At 40.3% G+C, this 22,096-nt stretch overlaps 1 protein-coding gene across 2 annotated transcripts in view; it reads left to right on the plus strand.

The window, feature by feature from the left end:
- The window catches only part of LRP5 (LDL receptor related protein 5), a 164,473-nt gene that overhangs the window by 36,622 nt on the left and 105,755 nt on the right, over positions 1–22,096 (plus strand). For both annotated transcript variants that reach the window (XM_054198037.1, XM_054198038.1), the window contains exons 3-5: positions 12,262–12,459; positions 16,430–16,626; positions 18,601–18,732. In XM_054198037.1, coding sequence (XP_054054012.1) covers positions 12,262–12,459; positions 16,430–16,626; positions 18,601–18,732 — 527 coding nt within the window. The remainder of the gene's footprint in view (positions 1–12,261; positions 12,460–16,429; positions 16,627–18,600; positions 18,733–22,096) is intronic.

Genomic DNA, 22,096 nt, shown 5'->3' on the forward strand with positions numbered 1-22,096 from the left:
TTTGGGTTTTTTTCCATTGGGAGCAGGATCTTTACACGAAACACCTCTATCATTTTTAGCTTGTGGCCAACGTTTCTAATTGTTAGCCTGTTTGTGGCACTTCAGGGCATGCTCTAGTGGCAGAGATTGTAGGTTGTTTGGTTGGACTCGATGATCTTAAGGGTCCTTTCCAACCATGAAGATTCTGTGATTTGTGTATTAATCCAATGCAACAAAGCAACATAAATAAATGGTCTGTGAAAATGCATTATTAAAATACATGTATCCTTATAACTAACCAGTTCATCCCCACTATAGTCTATTAAAATCAGCCTCCACAGAGCTGTTCTTTTGAGTAAAAGTGACAAAATCCAGTATTACACAAGGATCCTATTGAATTAAATGCAGGTTTGCTCAACTAACTATCTAATATAGTAAACTTAATAAACAAAAAAAATCACACATTGTGTATATTTGTGGAATAAAACATTCAAATTTAATCTGCTTTTACATCCACTTCATTTCACATGGTAGTTCTGAAATATTTCCTAGGTGCGTCTGTGAAGTAGTGATCATTACATTTGATTTAAGCACAGCAAGCTCTGGGTTTGAACTCGCCTAGAACCATTTGTTCCCTGTTTACTGGTATTTTCTGGGGAAGGAAAGTGGATGACAGTAGGAAAAAAGAACCGTTTAGTACCTTTTCATTTGTCTTTTTGTTAAGAAGTTTTTGTGATCAGGTGCTAATGCAGTTATTACAATTGGCAGAAGAGTAAGAATTTGTGCTCAAATAGAAGAGAACAGATTACAGCATTTAAGTAAGTATGTGGGTTTTCTTCCAGATAGTGAAATCTGATGAAATTTAGACTAGGATTCCTAAAACTGGATGATGCGGTCTTGAAGATGCTAAACATTGGCTTTCAGTCTGGAAGAATTTCCACAGATGTGATTTTTGCCTTTTAGCAGTTTCTTCTAGAGAAGTGGGGGAAAACTTAGAAAATGAGGAAGAAAACTTCATTAGGTATAGACCAGTCAACTTCAGTTTCCAGAAGAAAAATGGACAAGTAAGCAGTTTGTAAATGTTTAGCCGATGCTAGTAGTAACCAAACATGGGCTTGTCAGGAATGCTTGGTGTCAAACAAATCTGATTTATTTTGTCTGTTGACAAAAAAATGTGTCCTTGTGCACATTGGTGACACCTTCTCTTCTCTTTTAGCTTTAGTAAGGCTGTTCTGCAGAGATGGATGGAGGACTCCCTTTCATGTTGTGGTATTCGCAGTGGGATATTATGCCCAGCATGGCGTTTACCTAATAAATAGGTTTTATTCCATTTTGAGTGTAATTCTTCCATACATAGACTAGTTCGAGAGAATAGAGACGAACGTATTGAAGATACAGTGATCATCTCTCAGGAACAGTATAGGTGTAATGACCAAGCCTTAGGGCATGGGAGATGGACCAGCTGACTTCTAGAGGTTCCTTTCAAAGCCTATTTTTCTGTGATTTCTGGCTGACATTCAAAGCTATGATTTTTTTTTGGCAGTTTTTGGCAGGCTTGCTTAATAGTTAGTTGGATGCATTTGACATAATCACATTTTTACGGAGAGATTCATCGTTTCCACACTCAACCTACCTTCCTTCTTTAAAAGCAATGCTTATATGAAGGTTATAACACAAAAGAGAGATGCACTTGTTGTCTCCCCTAACAATCATTCAGAGCATTTTAAAGTTTATTTCTTTTAAAGCAAGCTGTGAAAGGCTAATGCAGATCATCTGTGGGTCTCTACTCTTCCCAGAGCTAGTGAAAATAATTAATTGTTCTGGATTTTCTGATGCTCTGAGACAGTATCATAATTAACAGGCAGCTGCTTAATACGTAACCTGGCATTCTTTCCCATACACTTTAAAGCTTTCTTGCTGAATCCACTGTGTATTCTAGGAATAAAAGGATTGTGATAAACCAATATGTGTGCTCCCTTGATATTAAGGAATATGTGATAAACCAATTATTCTGCTTCCTTGATATTAAGGATAAACTAGACAGACAGAGGAAAGTACAAAACACTTTTCTGCAAATTCACTGCCGTTTTGTTCTGAACATCCAGATCCCAGACCTGGTGTTGGTTATGTGAAACTGAGTTTATTTAATTGGAGACATTAGGCTAAAATTCTTGGCGCTGTTTTGGAGAACATCAGCATTTATATACATTCTTGCTAGGTGGACCACTGGTGGGGGATTCAGTAGTGTTGGTATTTTATTAAGTTTGAGTTCGCAGCTTTTGCGTGTTTCTGTGTTTTGGGGACAACAAAACTGAAGTTAGTGTATGTAAAGATTTTACTCGAGCCCAACTAAAGAGATAGCTCAAATTCTGTGCGACACAGTGAAAAGAACCTAAATATCATGAACGTTGTGTGAAGAAGCAGGAATGCATTTCAGAAGCAAGTCCTTATTGCGTATCACAAGCAAACTTTGGTTTCCTGAAAAGAAATTTTCAAAAGAATGCATGAATGCATAGCCAAAACAAATGAGTTAATTCTCAGTCCTGTAGGGAAAGTCTTAGATCTGAACAGCCTAGAATGTGTGTTGACAAGGGTCATTAAAGTAGGACCTCTAAATCTGAATCTCAAGGCTTGTTACTTTCAACCTGTAATACAGGGCTCTGATTCGGAGGAGCTGTAGCATATCCTTAATCCTTATACCTGATTTTCACTGCTAAGTGCTAATGAAGTAGTTAGTTCACATTATTAAAGCATACAATGTGTTAGAAACATCTGCTTTGGCTAATACAAGTATTGAGTTTCTTCCTGGTTGTGTGATGGCTGCTGCGATATCTTCTGGAGCAAGCCTACTGTTCAAGTTTTAGCCATATTTTCTATAATTTGGCTTATTCAGCAGACAGTACTGCTTGAGAAGTTTCTTCCCCCTCTTTTGCCAAAGTACAGAGAGCTGAGTCAAACATCCATGAAATGGTTATTTTAAAGAAAAGTAAAAATGGATTGCCTCCAAAAAAACCCCGTACTGTCTTGTGGGCTTGGAGTCATCACTGGGGTTGTTGAATTGGCCATACCTGAGCTGGCATGTTAAGTCTGGTGGGGTTTGTAGAAATTATATTCAGGGAGGAGGGAGAGGAAGGATCTTTGAATTGTTTTGACTGGGTGAAGGAAAGCTGCAAACCTCTTCCTACATTTCCTCGCCCATTTTAGTTCTTAGAATGTCTTTTGAGATGTGGTGTGGGTCTGTTGGGCAGTGGCAGCGCCAGTGGACTAGCGCAGAAGCCAACTTCATGTATGGAGCAGTCTTCCCCTTTGGAATAGCAGAGGCTTTGAGGGAAGGAAATAAGATGCAAATTAGAAAACAGCATTAAAAAGAAATACTGAGTACAAAGGATAAAGCTATTGATCATAAGTTTTGACATTCTGCAGAATGGCCTTTAGTTTAGAGGTTAAAACAAGTCTAATTGGGTTCTGAACAGCGTTAGGGAAGTGTGTGCCATAGCCCAGCCTGACCATTGCTTCAGGCAAATTAGCCAAAATCTGCAAGCAATGACTGTCATTGACCTAAGTAAGGAAAGGATTGGATGCGTAAATATGACAAGTGGGATATTAAAAAATGGATTTAAAAGGGACAGCTATCAAAATTAGAAAATGCTCGGTTCAGAGCCTAAAATGAAAAGCCTCAGACGTGCCTAGTTGTTATATACAGCGTTCCCTCAGTGTCACAGCAAAACCACGAACCAAACCTATAGCTGTTCTTACACGACTCACAACCGTATTCACAGAAGCACTTAAATAAAACTGCAGTGGTGGTTACTGCTGATTCACCCCGACCTTGGTCCCACACAACAGTATGTCGTGTGCTTAAGGTTAAGCATGTTGGCTTTCTGTGCTGAAATCACTGGGTTCTGTATGCTGAAGCCCGATCTGTATGAGCTGCAGTAGGCTGAAGCTTTGAATATTTTGATTTAAATGATTGTGAATGGTCACATGTTTTTAACGGTGTATCATCTGATCTTACCTCCTTTGGAATAGTTGAGAGGAGGGGGAATACTGAATAAAAACTTGTGACTGTTGCGAGTACTGGAGAAGAAAAACATCAAACATGGTATGGGTAAGGATTATACATTTTAGCAACTTCTGCTTTCACTCATGGCTACTCAGTTAAAATGCAGAAGATGCCCCAGTTTTGAGTGAAGCATGATTATTGCTGCCTTGAAAGCTAGAGATGAGTTTATATCTTGTGTGTCTCTGGTAGTTAATTTCAAGTATAAAATTGTTTTGAAGCTTTTGGTTAATTATTTGAAACACTGTAATGAGGATGAATATAGGAGTAGCACAGTTGTTTTCTTAGGATGTAAGAAAAGTACTCAACCGTAAAATTGGTTACAAGTCATATCCAGTATCTTGGTATGGCTGTAATTTCTGGGAGTTGGAAAGCTTTTGATATGTTCTGTGGCCAAATAGCTGCAAATAGTCTCATGCATGAGAAACTTGAAGTTCTTGTGGGAAGTGTTATTTACTCTAATTTTCAGATGGATGCCCTTGATGGTGACAGCCTTTCCATAAATGTTTCATCGGTCTCTTTTGCTTATTTCTCCCTTTTCCTGCTCATAGACGTGACTAAAGAGCATAAATTGTTCAAAGACCATTTGATTCATTTCAGAGCAGAGCTGCTTGTTCAGAGATGGCAGAAAAAAGTGGTTTACTCTTTTTTCCCCCCCATCTGGGATTGCATGGGGAAGAGGTGGAAATGTGTAGACTTCCTTAATAACCCCATTGAACTCACTCCCCTGTTAGCACTCTTTTTCCCCTACAAATTCTGTGATTCTTCATATCCTGAGTTCTGGAGACTAAGGCTCCATTGCCCTGTACACATTTAGTCTTCTTAAGCAGTTTGGGAATCACGGTATTCTTAATTTTTTAATTTCTACGCCATTTTTAAAGGGAACCGAAGGAACAACAGGATGGCTTTGATTGTCTCAGTGCCAGTGTGTGTTGCGTTGGTTTCTCAGGTGGTTGGGAATGTAACTTTGGTCTTGTAGCTTTGGCTCTGGGACCAAAGAGATGGTAGAAGCTGGGACTCTCTTTGATTAGAGGACTTGATGGGTCAGTTTATAGTTGCACAGAGGCAGTGTGGAAATCATGGCATATACAACATGTTGGTCTGGCTGGACTGGGACCATTGTGTTTGTCATGAATTGGGTGGCTTTGGTTTAACTCAAAACACGTTTCTAATTTTTTCATGTAAAATTAAGCGATATTATAAGCTGAAGTAAGATTTTTTTTTTTCCACATAACCTGTTGAATGTGTACTTAAACAGGGTTTCTTTTGTTTGTTAAATTGTCTTCAAAATTATAAACATGCAAGTGAGCATGCTTAGATTGCATGGCTTGACAAATTAGTGGCTGTCGTTCCAGTGTATTGTTTTCCCAAACATTGAGTTAAACTGCATCAGCACACTGAAATAGATAAAATGCATTGGCTTGAGCTAAATGTTTAAGGGCAGTTGTGCAATCTGTCGGTAAGACAACAACCAACACCTTACTTGCACAATTGAATTACCCTTGTTGAATATGTTGGCAGGATCCCTGTCCTCCATTAATTCAGTACAATGCGTAGACATAATTTCTTGGACTATCCTGACATGCATTAATCCAATGTTTCTTATGGAGAGAGGAAGAAATCTAGGTTTAACTTTAGGTGGAGTAGTTAAGTCAGAGGTTAAATCATGACTGGGTCTACCTATAAGCAGCAGAAGGTGGGAGGTATCTCATAAACTGGCGGAGAGAGTTTGACAGTTAATTTTGCACCTTTTGATAGGAGGATCCCCTGACTTCTGAGTTGCTGGAGCATGTCGTAAAATGGGTTGAATGTAGTGAGATTTGGACTATTTTTCCTTTTCCTAAAATAAATCATATTTTTTGAAAGAGGAGGAGGACCTGGGGTCAATGAACTGAATATGAGCCAGCAATATGCCCTTGCTGCAAAGAAAATCAAGAGCACTCCTTCATTAGAAGGAGCATTGCCAGCAGATCCCCTCTACTCAGTGCTGGTGAGGCCACCTCTGGAGAACCGTGTCCACTTCCGGGTTCCTCAGCACAAGAGAGATGTGAACATGCTGGTGTGAGCCTAACAAAGGGCCACAAAGACGATTAAGGGATTGGAGCATCCACCACAGAAGACAGGGGGGATTGAGTCGGGACTGTTTACCCTGGAAAAGAGGAGGCTCAGGATCTTATCAATGTGTATAAATATGTGACGTGAAAGGAGCAAAGGTGATACTCTTCTCAGTGGTATCCAGTGAAAATAGAGACAATAGGCGCAAACTGAAATAGAGGAAGTTCAACTTAAATGAACGAAAATACTTCTCTACTTGATAGGGTGATGAAGCACTGGAACAGGTTGCCCAGAGAGATTGTGGAGTGTCCAACCTTAGAGATACTCAGAACCTGACTGGACGAGGTCCTGGGTAACCTGCTCTGGTTGACCTTGCTTTCAGTGGGGGGTTTGCAGTACACAATCTCCAGAGGTCCCTTCCAACCTCAGGAATTTAATGATTCTGTGAAAAAGCAACCTTTTTTGGTGCCTGGGTCATGACCTCACGAGGTCCTTTCTCTATCTTGTTTTCTGCAACATCCCTGACCACCTTGGAGTGGTGGTATAATGCTGAGTTGCTTGTGAAGTGCTTTCAATATGAAATCATTTATTTGTATATAGTATTTCTTCATATCTCCTCTGAAATGTCTGGGAAGAAAAAGTTATATCGCCTTGTCTCTTCTGCCTTACCTAGTGACCATAAGGAGCAGTTATGAGGACTCATTTTACCTTCTTATAGTTGTTTTTCTGTTTTCTGTAGAGTTTTTGCATGCGAATGTGCCAGACATTCTTTTAGAGGGGAAAGCGCATAACACACAAAGCGTGTGCAACTCCTTTTTTTCCCCAGGAAATCCTACCGGCGTAGGTTCTTTTTCTCAACACATCAGAGGTATTTGCAGTAATATTGCATTCCAAGTTAAAAATCCTCTTCCTAACCCCAATGAGTAGTGCTGCAAGCATCTCCTTACTGCTGCCCTCCGTCTGTAGCTTAATGTGTTTGCAAATCTTCTTGCGTCCTTTTCTGCGAGGATTCTTCAGCTTCACGGTGTCACGTAACCTGACTGTTTAACAGGCTGTTGAAGCTGTATTGAATACTTGCGTGTTTACCTTTGAGAAATCACGAGGGTGTCTTACTCCTTTCCATATGGCTGAGCAGGGAAAGATGTGCTTTTTCCTTGCAGGCACTTCGTTGCAATAATATTTGAGCATCCATCAGTTGACAGGCAATTATGTTTTTCCTCTTTGTTCTCAGTTGCCAAATAGTATACTATATATATGTAATGTATGTATTTCAAAAGAATAAACCTGTCAGAATAAAAGATGTAGGAAAACTATAGTGGAGAAGGGTGGTTCTTGGGGGTTTTGTTTGCTTTGCTTTAAATACATGTCTTTGAATACAGTGTGATGAGTTGTGATGTTTACCTGCTGGTGCATATTTTTGGGTTTGATGTAATGTTTTTTTTTTGTCAAGAACATCCAGGTCTCAAAGTTCAGCGCTTGAAAAACAAAAAGAGGTAATTTGAGCAAGTAATTTTCAGCTTAATGCTATGCAAGATAGCCATTCTTTTCCCTCCTGTAAACCATTGGTGCTATTACATTTCGCAGTTGAGATTTTGTAACTTTAAAGGTGGGACGGGGGGAAGTAAGCTTTAAATGTGCAGGAATCTAAACTTCGTAGTAATTTCCTGTAAACTCCTGTTTTGTGCCCTGGGCTTGTGTAAGTTCGAGAACATTGTTGAAATTGGAGAAGTTTGTGCTGATTTACATCATCTGTACAACTGGCCCCTTTTGTGTAAGCAGGTTATGTAAGGTTTGGCAACTGTACTGCATTTCGGGAGGTGGAAAAAGCGTTTGGGCAATGTTGGCCGCTTTTTATTATGTCCGTGATACCTTCCAGCTCAGATGGCTGATCGGCTGGTCTTTGAGGGCATGGCCGGGATTTCTAATGTTTGCAAAAATGATGACAAGAGAGATGAAGCGCCAGGAAATAAGAAATGCCCTGCAGCTTTAAAACTGAGGGGAAATATGGTCTTCATCCTGTTTTTCCTCCTGCACCTGGAATTTTAAAATGAGTTAGGCAGACAAAAAAACAAGAGAAGACCACTGGGGTGCAGTTCAGCAACTTTAAAATCTGTTTTATTTTTGCAAGGTGGCTTTCAGTCCCATTCTCCTGATAGCACTGAAGCACCATTTAAGCCCTGATTCAATGTGGTAATTAAGTATGTGCCAAAACCCAGTAACTTGCTGACTGCGGTTGAACTACGTTTGTTTAATTGCCTTTTGACTAGAAAGCTTGGTAGCGAAGCTTGCAGCTACTGTGCTTACTAATAGAGCAGTAACTGAATCTTACAAACTCTGTGGAGTCCAGTACTTCTGGGTACTGGATGAACCATAGAATCGTCTAGGATGGAAGAGACCTTTAAGATCACTGAGTCCAACCATTAACCTAACGCTGCCAAAGCACCTGCTGCCTGCCGAAAAGGGTGGAAACCTGTTGGAAAAGGGGAGGAGGTTACATGGAGACAAGAATTGCTTTTTCCATTCGATTGCTTGGCGTGCTTTCCTGTGATGGACCACAGGGGTGCTTTGTAGCACGTGAAGGGAAACGAAACCATTACTTCAGTAGGTGCTTGGTTGCTGCAGAGACTTGATGTATTCTGAAAAGGTCACCAGGAAGATCAGCTTTATGATACTTACGGGATTGCAGAGACACCCTGCAATCAGGAGAGGGTAATAATAATCTTTTATATGTTGTGTTAAAAAAGTCCAATTGGGAGAGAAGTGCTTTGGGAGAACGCTGCCTGCATTCAGATTGTTCTACATGTTGTCTAAGTGCATCTTCATCCTGCCAGCCTTCCTTTGTGGTACAGTTACTTTGCTAATATTGCATAGTTTTAGACCTTTTAATGACACAGGCATTGCTGAGGATTGAGCTTGGTACCTGTTAATGAGCTAAAATGTAGGGATGCCGTTTTCCTGCGGCAACTTAATGTGCGAAGTTGAAAGTACTACCTTTGTCCAGCAGTCTCTGTGTGGACAAGGATAAACACACATCATCTATGAAATTAGGCAACAGGGAAGAGGCTCTTGAGCTGCAGCTCCTTTAATATCATGAGAAGCTCACGAGCTTACACATGAGCTTTTGCTTACAGACTTTTTTCCTTTCATGAGAATGCACCAAGTTTCAGGGCAGGCTGCAGTTTTAATGGGAGGCTTGAGGAGAGCAATTTTGCTCAAAGGTAATTTTGGGGATGTTTTTTCATCCTTTTTATTTTAACCTGTTTTGAAATAAATTGGACTTACCTAGTTTTGTCTCCTTTGTTTTTTGTTTTTGCTTTTGAATAACTGTCATGGGATTTCAGATTTTGGTCTAAGCTCCTTTTTAGTCTGCATTTATACATTTCAATGTATGAATAAGTGCCACAGCCATATGATATAGCCCAAAGTCACCTTTAATAGCCAGGTTTTTCTTAATTCGACTGTCCATCTTTTGTCCATCTTCGTTTCTATAGAGGTGGCTCAAGGTGTCCTTTGAATACTTGAGGCTAGTGCAGGTGAGACAGATCACAGAACTGATTTGACCTGACCAAAAATGAGTATTTGGCTGCATCAGTTCCACAGCCTGATTCACCAGCTGGTTGCACAGTTTCTTTCAAGTCTGCTTTTCTCTGGCTTCCGTTGTTTGTCAATAGCTGCTTCCCCACACGGTTTGAGCTGCCACAAATTACAGCCTGACTTGTTAAGGAAAACCAAAATGAGTGGCAATTTACATTCATGTGAACTGGGGCAGCTCAGCTACTGCTGCCACTTCTTCAGGAGCAGTCAGTCTGTCCTGGCCGCTCAAGCTGAGTAGTTTTGGGGAAGGCATCTGGGGACACGAGTCTCCTGCAGCCACTCTGAGGTGAGCTGTCTTAGGACTCATCTGCGTGGAAGCTTTACTATTTCAACTAGAAAATTCCTTGTTTAACCCTCCCACGCACAAGCGTATGTGTATTGTGTTACAAGTGACACATTTCTGTCTGTCTATCTATATTTTTATCTATACTCCCCTCTTCAGTGGGATAGACATGCTAATGATCATATATGCTGCTATGATCAGAATGCTCTAAATAGTGCTGTGACTGCGCTGGAACTGAAGGTACGGCTGAATCAGGGTGCAGTATGTACATGGAGATCACAGCATTTTAAGCTGAAGTGAGTTGTGAGGGACATGTGCTAGGGGTAACTGTACTGCTGCCCGTTCCTCCTTGGCTGCAGCTCTGTGCAGCTTCTGGCTGCACCTCTCACTGCAGCCAAAGTGAAGCCATGTTGGCTGTCACCCATCACCTCCTTAACTTCCACGTTGCCTTAGCAGAGTTTCCAGGAGGATCTGCTCCATGATTTTGCGAGGCACAGAGGTGAGACTGACTGGCCTGTAGTTCATCATGTCTTCCTTTTTTCCCCATTTTAAAAATGGGGGTTATGTTTCCCTTTTTCCAGTCAGTGGGAACTTCAGCGGACTGCTAGGACTTTTCAAATATAATGGATAGTGACTTGGCAACTTCATCTGCCAGTTCCCTCAGGACCTGAGGATGGATTTCATCAGGTCCCATGGACTTGTGTACTTTCAGGTTCCTTAGAGGGTCTTGTACTTGATCTTCTCCTACAGTGGGCGGTTCCTCATTCTCCCAGTCCCTGCCATTGCCTTCTGCAACTTGGGCGGTGTGGCTAGAGCCCTTGCCGGTGAAGACTGAGGGCAAAAAGTCATTGAGTACCTCAGTCTTTTCCATATCTCAGGTGACCAGGTCTCCTGTTTCCTTCCAGAGAGGGCCCACGTCTTCCCTAGTCTTCCTTTTATTGCTAAAATACTTATAGAAGTTGTTCTTGTTGCCCTTGATGTCCCTGGCCAGATTTAGCTCTGTCTTGGGCTTTAACTTGCCTAACCTGGTCCCTGGCTGTTCAGACAGTTTCTCTGTATTCCTCTCAGGCTACCTGTCCTTACTTCCACCCTCTGCAGGCTTCCTTTTTGCTATTGAGAGTGTCCAGGAGCTCCTTGTCCATTCATGCAGGCCCCTGGTTTTTGTGCCTGGCTTCCTTTTTGTTGGGATGCATCGCTCCTGAACTTGGAGGAGGTAATCCTGGAATGCTAACCAGCTTCCTTGGGCCCCTCTCCCCTCCAGTGCTTTATCCCATGGAACCCTATGAAGCAGATCCCTCAAGAGGCCCAAGTTTGCTCTCCTGAAGTCCAGGGTAGTGAGCTTGCTGTGCACCCTCCTCGCTCCCCTAAGGATCTTGAATTTTACCATTTCTTGGTCACTGCAGCCAAGGCTTCCCTTGAGCTTGACATTCCCCACTTACTAGTTGGTAAGGACAAGGTCCAGAATAGTTCCTCTCCTCATTGTCTCCTCTACCACTTGGAGACGGAGGTTATCATTGACGCATTCCAGAAACCTCATGGATTGCTTATTCCCTGCTGTGTTGTCCTTCCAACAAATACCGGGGTGGTTGAAGTCCCCCGTGAGGACTAGGGCTTGTGAACACGGTGCCTCTCCTACCTGTCTATAGAGGGCCTCATCTGTTCCGTCATCCTGGTCAGATGGCCTGTAGCAGAACCCCACTGTAATATCTGCGTTCCCTTTAATCCTGACCCGTAAGATCTCAGTCGGCTCTTCATCCATCCCCAGGTGAAGCTCCATGCACTCCAGCTGGTCACTGACATAGAGGTCAACGGAGAGAAATTTCAGGGCGCTTGATTTTATTCTTTTTTGTGTATAGACTTGCAAAAGGAAGTTCAGCTGTGGTCATTGCCTGCTTGGATAAATAATTAGTTGCTTCAGAATGTGATTTAGGATATTAACTTGTAGTAACTGGCCATGCAGGGGTGATCTCAGTTGTAAATGCTTATGACAATCAGGTGCTGCCCAATGTTGAAAGAGAACGCTAATACATTATGCAGAGTCAATGTTTGTGAAAGATGCTGTCAGGAAGGACTTTTTTGCGCCCTCTAGAACTGTGGTTTGATTTTCGTTAATAAGTATATTAGTGAGTTAATAAGTATGTTAAAGTTTTGGGGATATACATTTGTGTGTATACGCCACTCTGTGTACACACTTACGGGCTTTGCTTAAAGCTGCTATCCCTTCTGTTCCGAAAGCTAACCAGCATGTATTGTGATTTAATTTGTGTACATCTCTTGCTTTCTTTTTCAGATACATGTATTGGACTGACTGGGGTGAAACACCCAGAATAGAACGGGCAGGAATGGACAGCAGCACCCGAAAAATAATTGTCGATTCCGATATTTATTGGCCAAATGGACTCACGATAGATCTGGATGAGCAGAAACTTTACTGGGCTGATGCAAAACTGAGTTTCATTCACAGGGCAAATCTGGATGGTTCCTTTAGGTAAGTTTCCTTTAGTCAATAATATGGTGTAATTTATTTATAATATGGTGTAATTTATTTATAATATGGTGTAATTTATGCACTTCCTGCATTCATTTTGAACTAAGGCATTTTTTTCAGTAATCTAGAATAATGCTAATATCATATTGTTCTTTTAAAATATAATTGTTAATAGCCTCGCCAAAAGTAAAATAGCCTCACATCCTATAAAATCGGTTTTAAAACTAAGATTCTTTTTATCAGTATTTCGCTATGAACGGTTTATAGCCTTTTTGTACATCAGAATTTTTCATTTTTAGGCTAATATTTGTCTTGAAGATAGCTGGAGATGTTTATCCTTGGCCCTAGGCAAGCTAACGTTTAACTAGTGACTGGGATTTTACGGTATTGTTACTGTATTTTTTTTTCAATAGGAAACATACATGGAGATGCACTTGTCCTTGGCCCCATCCGAAGATGTCCTTTGTGGCATTCCTATAAATTAACCAAATTCAGCTTATTTCAGACTGCAAGGGAGAAGGAAGCAGATTTTCCTAAGGCTTGATAGAAAGCACAGTATGGAAGTTTTGGTTGGTGGGAAAGCACACTTGGAAGTTTGTCCAAGTGTGCTGTTGAGTTTTGGGTTTTGTAGACACAGAGAGGTGACCCTTCAGACAGCGCAGACCTAGATGTTTGAGATTGCACCTTCAATTCTGCACGGTGTTCGATGGGCAGGTTGTGTTGGTCCTTGAGGGTGAGTGTCATCTACCAGTGAAATGTCCTGCCGAGGATGGCAAGCCTCTGCATTCTGGTCTGGCTTTGGTCTTAAGGGAGTTTAAAGTGACATTTTAATTTTCCTGATTTCATAACATTTTAAATGTCTGTGTTACGAGACCATTTTGCTTTGGTAAAAAGTTGGATGAGTTTTATTTTACGCGTATCTGTGTAATAGAATAATATGCCCCTCCCCGCCAAACACTGCATTCTCCATGGTGTTTTTCAATTTGTTTTACCGAGGTGCATTCTGTGCCTGATTTTCACACTCATAAAAGAGGAATAACAATATTGACTTCCTTTATAAAACACTCTTAAGTTCCTTTGAGAGCACTGTGTAAGAGCTAGATAATGGTAGCATTGTAGTAAGTGACAAGTACTGACTGACAGTCGGGAGCACAGACAAGGGAAAAGGCCTTTGCAGGCGGGAATGGTTGCTCAAAGCCTGGGTGCAGGTTCACAGACAGAAAGAAAATGCTGTCTCAAGATTCAGAAATCTAAGAGAGATTTTTCATACGATACAACATGAATATATTTCTCTGATTTGGGTGCGAGTGGCAGAGGGTAAGGTTTCCAGGCTGATTCTGCAGTTATCATGCACATACAAATTATATAAACTTTACCTGCATGCGTGTGTGAAAACTTGAAGTTGTAATGGGTGAGTAAAATTTATTTTGCTCATTTTAAAGTAGAGAAAGGCCACCTGAAAGGCAGCAAGCCTTTGAATGCACTAAAACCAGCAATCTGTCCGAATTACTTTGTGATGGATTAGTGCATGTCCACCACCTCCCAAGCAGTTTTCTATCGAGCCATAAATGAAACAGTATTTAAGGAAAAAATGAATGTATTTTGCATTTTAAAAAAAAATTAGCTCACTGGTGTACACTTCTTACATATTTGACTCAACTGCTGGAGGGTGTAAATGCACACTTGATGTCAGGATATTCCTGTGCAGGATGCATTCTGGAAATTCCTTGTGTCTGACTGTACGTGGACTTTTACGCGTTGCCCAGTTGAATAGCTTGATGTCGATTAGCTGTGTATATTTTATATTGTTGCCATAAGGTAAACTTCCTTCTTAAAATGTTATGCATATTAATAAAATTTCATGAATATTGATCTCAATTTTAACTCATTTAAAATTAAATTTTTATTTATTCTGACACACACACACACACACTCTGATTCATGTTGAAACAGAAGTCTGTGAAGTTGGGACTTGTAATTCTGGTGTCAAGGTAGACTTCAATAGTGGTTCAAACTAAATGATCACTTTGGAGGTTGCTTCTGTTCCTTAAAAAAAGAGCAAAATAAGTTTCACACCGACTTGTCAATAAAGAAATCTTACGCTGTTTCAAACGCTTCTACCCCTCCTCCTGTCCCAGAATCACTTCAGAAGTCAAAGAAAAAGGAAATTTGCATTCTGCATCGTGGATTAATCTTACTGGAGCAACCTGCCAGTTACATCTTAGCAAGCTTCAGTTTGCAAGCACATTGGTTGGAACTGTTTCAAGGGATGTAATTACAGGAGAAGGGGAGACTTGATATCTAAGAATGATGGAAATAGGGGCAATATATAGTGGAAAACAGCTGCTACAATACTAGAATACAGCTACTGCTGTTACTAGTAAAGAAGCAACAAGAAAGGTGAGAGTGGAAAGAGGAAGAGAAATCACTATTTCTATTTATTCTGTCATATTTTATGGTGAGAGAAGTAGTAATAATTTGAAGGACAGAAATTTTAGAGCAGTTTTGATTTTATCTCTAGCACAGAAAGGAGAGTAATAATAATTTTGTTTTCTTTTTTCCTCATTACTTGCTTTGTACACGTATGTGCAAATACTTGTTAGCATGTGTCAGTCTGTTTCAAACTTGTCCATGTCTGAATACATATGAAGAAATTTTGGGGTACTTTTTATATTCCCCCCCACTCTGGAAAATGCAAATGGTGCCTATGCTGCTCAAAATGAAACAGAATAATTTCCCTGCCAAATGTTAACTGGTGTTTTTTTGTTTTTTTTTTTTTTTTTTTAATCTCTTCAATGGAAATAATTTAAATGCAGGTCTCAATATGGATATAAGAAAAATCATAGAATCATAGAATGGTTTAGGTTGGAAGGGACCGTAACAATCATCTAGTTTCAACCCCCTGCCATGGCCCGGGACACCTCCCACTAGACCAGGTTGCTTAAATATACGCTCCTCACTTTCCTTCAGGATGATGCTGAGATTTCAGCTCTCTCAAAATTGTATGAGGAGAAATTTTGAATACTGGTTTGCTGTGTCAGAACACTGGCTTGGAAGGTGTGTGTATGCCTTTGTGGGTACATAAAATGCATGAATTTTGTGAAAACTGAGTTCATATTGTTTTGACTGAGGAATTGTCAAGTACACAAGTAAATGTTTCCAAAACTACTGAATATAAATTACACAAATTTATTGCAATATGTATACATTTGGGGATCCTGCAAGTTTAGAAAACATGGTGGAAATGTCATGTGTTTTGTAGCTTTCCGTTCAGCTGATAACCAGTGCGAAAATACATGCAGCGCCAGAAGAGAAGTGTGGCTGAATGAGGTTATTGAAAAACATTTGAAATGGTTCTGATTTCTGTTGATTATAAATATTGAGTCTTAGAAAAAACATAACTGACCCTTGCTCTGCATTTAAAAAGATAATCTGAAAAATATTTGTTTCTGCTGCTGACCAAGTCAAGAGGGGTAATTTAAAGAGACTCTTGGGTCCTTTCTTCCTTTTCTTGCTACAAGAAAGGACTGAGTGCAACTGAAGTCCCAGGCAAAGATGTCATATGTTGCATAGGGAGACAGAAAAAGTAGCGCTTTAATTGGAGGAGCGCTCTTTGGACCCGTGTTTTCTGCAAAAGGCAATTGTGTTTGAGTATTTGCACAGCCCTGTTAAGGAACTTCGGTGAGGCCTTTCGGAGATCAGTGTGGAGCTGAATCAGATACCATGTCTCTATGAAACCCGGTATATTTGTGTCCTTATTGCTATGAAGGGGCAAAGTCTTGTTTTACATTTTTCAGTCTGATTATCACTTTTATCACCAGGTTAATCTGTTGATCCAGTGAATTTCTTAAAAGAAGAATTTCTTAAAAGACGATGATTCCTAAATGAGTTTTGACAAAGACAGATATTTTTCTGCGTGGTAACAAGTGGAAGCAATTCATTTTTAATCCTTGCTTTTTCTTTCGTCTAGGCAAAAAGTTGTTGAAGGTAGTCTTACTCATCCCTTTGCACTGACGTTATCTGGGGACACTTTGTATTGGACAGACTGGCAAACGCGCTCCATTCATGCCTGTAACAAAAGGACGGGAGAGAAAAGGAGAGAAATATTGTCTGCCCTATATTCGCCGATGGACATCCAGGTCTTAAGTCCAGACCGGCAGCCATACTGTATGTTTTACTTTTCCCTGAAACTTTTTATGTAACTGTTACTTACCTGTCAGGAAAACCATTAATCATAAAAATGGTTAGTGTGAAGGTGTAAGGTTTTGAACACATGTCAGGGGATTAGTTGCTAAAGGTACAAGTACTCGAGTCCTGTACTTTTCTTTGAAAATTCCAGCCTGAATTGGTATGCGCTCACTCATCATCCCAGTTGGTAACAAAATCCAAAATCCAGTGCACTACTTCAGTGACATCTTTTCATTTGGAATATCTGAATGAGAATCATAAAGACTCACCCGGCGTCTTTTTAACACCATTATTTTAAAGACAACTGAAAAACCGCTTATCGTATTTTTTAAAAAATAAATAGAATTACCATAAAATATGTAAAGTTCATGTTGTAATTGTAAGTGCTGTTTTTGCAGTCCAGACTTAATCATGTTTATCTTCAATATCTAACAAATAGTTTATAGATGTTTCAGTATGGAAGGGATTTAGTCCTCAGCATTTATATGAAGCATAGACATGCCTCTATTCCTTCTTTATGTATGATGCTGCTTCAAAGGAAGGTGTACAGAATTGAAGTTAAATGAAGCTGTATATATTTTGTGTATGCATGTGATTCCATGTGGCAGTTGGTCTAGGGTTTTTTTTAGTATTGTGAGAATGGGACTTCAAAGCAATGGTGTGTAATTGAGTAGCTATGGGAAGAATCGTGTCCTGCCTGGGGGAGATACTCTTGCCGTTTGGGTTGGCTTCTTTATTTATGCCAACTATAAAGTCTGCTTCCCTAAAGGTAACGTTTGTTATTCCAGTAAAGTTTGGAAGATGTCAGTAAATAGGCTTGAAAGCAAGCAGAAGGAGTTTGGAGATCATCTTGGTGATGGAACACGTGCGAGTTTTCATTGAGGTTGTCGGGTGTGCGCAGCACCCTGGTTTATCTTGGAGCTCCAGATAAGAGTTTGTCTATGCTGAATTCTTGTCATTGACTTTTAGCTCAGGGAATGTCCCACCCGTGGGTCACAGTATTTCTGGGTCAGTCACAAAGAAAATATGGCGCAGAGGGAAATGGCATACGCTGAAAATAGCTCAGATGCCATTGACTTCATTAAGATCAAACTTGGATTCCTTCCTCTCCCTTTTTTTTTCTCTCTTTGTGACTGTCAGTGGAAGTAACACAAGCCAAATTAGCCAGAAATCTTGTGGTTTTGTATTAAAGCAGTTCAGATTCAAACTATGATTGATTTTGGGGAGATCTTGCACAACTTGCCTTTGGGGTTTTTTTTTTAATAGCTGGCAATATTTTCCATAATTATTTATGGTTACAGTTTCATCTCCTGCTGCCATTTTTTTCCCATGTAAGTGAGATAGATGCGTGTAGTTGTTGTGTGTCCCTCCCTGTCCTGTTCCCCCCAGCCCCCAATTTTTTTTTTTTTTAGTGTTTGCAAACTTGCTGACTTTACATGTTGCTTCTCTGTATTTCCTGGTAATTCAGGGCTACATCTTGCTATGAAAGCTTTGCAGTAGGAAAAGATGTTTCCGACACTCAACACTACTGTAATGTAGCAATTGTACAAATTGTTGTTTTCCTTTCTTTCATAGAACTGGCCGCTCCCCCCCACCATCACCACGCTCCAAACCCTGTCTTCTATTTTCATGATGCTTAGCAGACCTGGCATCCACAAAGTAACTGATGTCCAAAGCTCTTAGCTGTGTTCAGCTTTAGAGCATTGAAAGAACTGTATAGTGAGAATGTGCTGAGCTGTCAGCTCTTTCAAAATCAGCTTTTGAATGCATCACAATTTAGGTGCCCCAAGAAGTAAGATGCTGGGGAGGGAGGAATCAAACACTTAATGATGTGGGTCTTTTATCACTAAAGCTTGTGCCAGTCATTTGAGATCTATAATTTCTTCCTCATGGAGAAAAGAGGGCTTTAGGGGTTCTCAAAAAATGATAATCAATTTGTTTGGTTTCTTGAAGTTCACACTCCATGTGAAGAAAACAACGGTGGTTGCTCCCATCTGTGCCTGCTGTCTCCAAGAGATCCCTTCTACAGCTGTGCCTGTCCCACTGGTGTGCAGCTAGAAGACGATGGCAGGACGTGCAAATCAGGTAGGAGCTTTCCTTTCCTACAGTGACAGTCTTGACTCGGTTTGGGTTTGCGTCTTAAAAGTTAAGCTGTGAAGAAGTGAGGTGAGAAGAACTGCCTGACACACTGAAATGTCACTCTTGTTCTCATGAAGGTGGCAGAAATTTTTCCCCCAAATCTTCTGCCAAAGATGGTGATTTTTATGAATTAATCTCTTGCATCAGAAATCAGAGAATTTTGACTGCATTTTGTGTCTTTTGACTGTAGTTTGTGTTGCCAGTTCTGTGTAGGAATGTGGAGTCCACAGCAGAGTAATTTTATTAGAAGTAAGCTATTGTAGGACATCTTTGCGTTGGGACAATGGACCGTGGACAGACTTCTTCTCCCTCCCATTCGTTGTCCAGTAGTGGTCAATGATGCAGTAGTGGTGTCCAAGCTGTTGCCTTCCAGTTGCATCTCAAAGTCAGCGATATGCTTGAGACAAGTTCTGCACATGGATGTGCCAAAAATTTGTTCAAGGCCATGTCCATGAGCCCATGTATCTTAGAGGTAACATAGTGAGTTGCCCCTGCTTCAATTAGTTTTATAACTAATTGAAATCAATTAGCTTTATAATCTGTATGGAAAATTTCAAAATTAAGATTTAAACTAAAAATACCCCTTTTCTGCTTCTGAAGAGTAATCATCCCTCTGTTTCCCTTTGGGCTGCTCTGTGGGAAAGATTTATGAGAAAATTGCAACAAGAACTTTTTCTTCCTGGGTCTAGTTTATGGTTTTTGGACATTATATTTAATTTTAAAATGTGAGGCAAGGCTTTGTGCGAAAAGGCTTATAACGTTTGCTGCTTGAGATAATTGAGCTAGAAAATGTTCTAGGTGGCTGTTCCATGTGACTGAGAAGTAGGAGAGGCTTGTGTATTATCGCTAGAAAGCTGTTTAGAGAATAATAGGTGGAGTATATGCTTTAATTGAAAAGTATAACTAGATGCATATTTTGTATCCATAAGATGAATGAGTCTAGTGGTATACTTCGAAAGCTTTGTTTTATCATGAAGCCTCTTTTAAAAATGCATCTTAGGAAAGCGTGCCTTAACACTGATGCGGTGGTAGGACACTGAGAGGCAAGGTTTTGGAGAATGTTCTGCCAAGACACTACAAGACACTCTGCTGCCTGTCTCCGATGTGTTTTCAACAAGTCTCATCAAAGAGTACAGTTATTTTCTGATGTGGCTTGATTCCTCTGACTACTAAAGCAAGCATAATAGATTCTTTTCATTTGTGAACTTGAAGCAGAATTTGAACACTGAACCTCCAGGGTTTAATGGCCAGCTTTAATAGCTCATCCTGCTGCAATTGAAAGTCTTATAAGGTAGTTCTTGCAGCTGCAGAAAGACCTTTCCCTTTCCTCCTTCCAGCTTTGGAAAGTTTCCCTTTCACAGCTTTTAGAAAAACATTGCTCAATGCTCGGGACAACATTTTTAGATGCTCATATTGACCTCATGTTTCTGGCAGTGGGAGTGAAGGTCAGCCTGCTTTTGGCATTTTGGTGGATAGCACAAGCAGGAGTGACTGCTGATACTGTGCTTTCACCTTTCCATTGTCGGGCCAGACAATCTGTCAAGGGTGTTCTGTCAAAGGAGGGCAAAAAAGTGGGATGGGAACAGGAAATCTGGTTTTGCATAAGAATGTGGCCTTTCGGTTCAGTTTTATGGATTATTTCTTTCCCAAGCTCCACATCTTTTGTTGTCCTGTCTGCCTTATGCCAACATCCATGTGCTTCTCTTTCCCCTCTTTTAATTAACTCCTTGGTTGCGAGGAACTAACTTTTTGTTCTCTGCACGAGTCCTTTGTAGTAAAGTTGCATCAGGAACTACAGATGCAACCATGTTGACCACCTCTCCATTTTGTTCCTTGTTGGCTTGAGCAAAAGTGCAAATGTACAAAGTCAATTGGACATATTGGCCTCATTGACATTAGGCGTTTAAGTGAATTATACAATTATTAAGTGAATGATACGTTATTTAAGTGAACGCCGCTGGGAATTTGTTTGCAAGAGGAAAAAGCACTCTGTTCGCAAAATCGGTGTCCACATGGGGAGTTTACTAGGGCAAATATAACTATATAATGTTATCGTATATCTCTGTCAGAAAGAATTCTTGTGCAGAAAAGCCCTGAGGCTCTTAGGCTGTTTCAGTTCTTTTGGATACTGAAGAATACATATATTGGTAATGTAGAGGTATGAGAGCTCTGTAGCGCTCTGCAAAGAGTGTTGAATAGTAATGGGCCTAGGTAATTAAGAAAACATGAATTCAAGGACAGGCTGTGTTTGCTTTGCTGTGGGTTATGTCTGTATGCACTGAAGCTCCAAAACTCTGGATTTTTACACATTTTCTAAACATTTAACTGTTGATATGCTGAAGCCATAAGTGTTCTGTCTGTGTTAATAGTTCGTTATTCTGCAGTTTTGGCTTTCACTGTTGAATCATTCTTGCTTTCTCTCTGGTTCTAAGCAGTCGCATAAATAAAAAAAAAATCAGTAGATATCCATCGCTAATAATGGATATTAAATATATGGATAGATTGCAACTGGCATCAAGTATAAAATACTCTCAGGGAATAGGTACGTGTTTTGTGCAGGTAGATATTTTGTGTTGCTTCCCTCCAGACATGTAACATTGAGTCTGTTTTCCTCTGTTGGCTATGCAAATCCTTTGGACTTGCTTGAAGTTCCCATCTCAACAAGCAGAGAGGGGTCATAAGTTTGGGAAATAAATCAGCTGCACGTGACTATGTACTCTTAGCAAAGTCAGCATTCAAGCTGTGGTCTTTGGAATTACTCGAGAAGTTGTGTTGGACCACTGCTGTCTTGGCGGATGTGTCCAAACACACGATTTTAGGCATCTGAACCCAATCTCGCCTGCGTTGAAGATAATGAAGTCACAGTTTGTAATGGCCATCAGGGCCTGATGGCTCTAGTCTGAAGTGCCAGCGGAGGCTGGCGTAGGCAGTAGTAACTCTTAGTACCTCGTAAATTCCAGGAGTGAGTGACCTCTGTAATTTCGTGTTTCAAAACAGAGCTTCGGTCTTAGACCAGGTGGCTTTCTTGATTTGTGTGTGTGTGTGATGTGTTTTTTTTTTTTAATTTGCTTTTTTTTGTTTGAAAGTCTTCTCTAAAGGTCCTTAAGCAATGGCATGAATGTTTGAGAAAGAAAGAAAGGTTTGGTTGCAGTCATTTAAAAGGGGTGTGTAATTCTGCCTAATTATTCTCTCTTTATTCATTTTATTCATGCAGTCATAAAGTTTGTAAGCCTGCCTTAGTTATCTTCAGTTTCTTGCTTTAGATGCTTTTTGATGCAAATAATCAAAGTCTTAACACCAAAGTAAAAAT

The sequence above is a fragment of the Rissa tridactyla genome, chromosome 4 (assembly GCF_028500815.1).
Source record: "Rissa tridactyla isolate bRisTri1 chromosome 4, bRisTri1.patW.cur.20221130, whole genome shotgun sequence".
Classification (NCBI taxonomy): domain Eukaryota; kingdom Metazoa; phylum Chordata; class Aves; order Charadriiformes; family Laridae; genus Rissa; species Rissa tridactyla.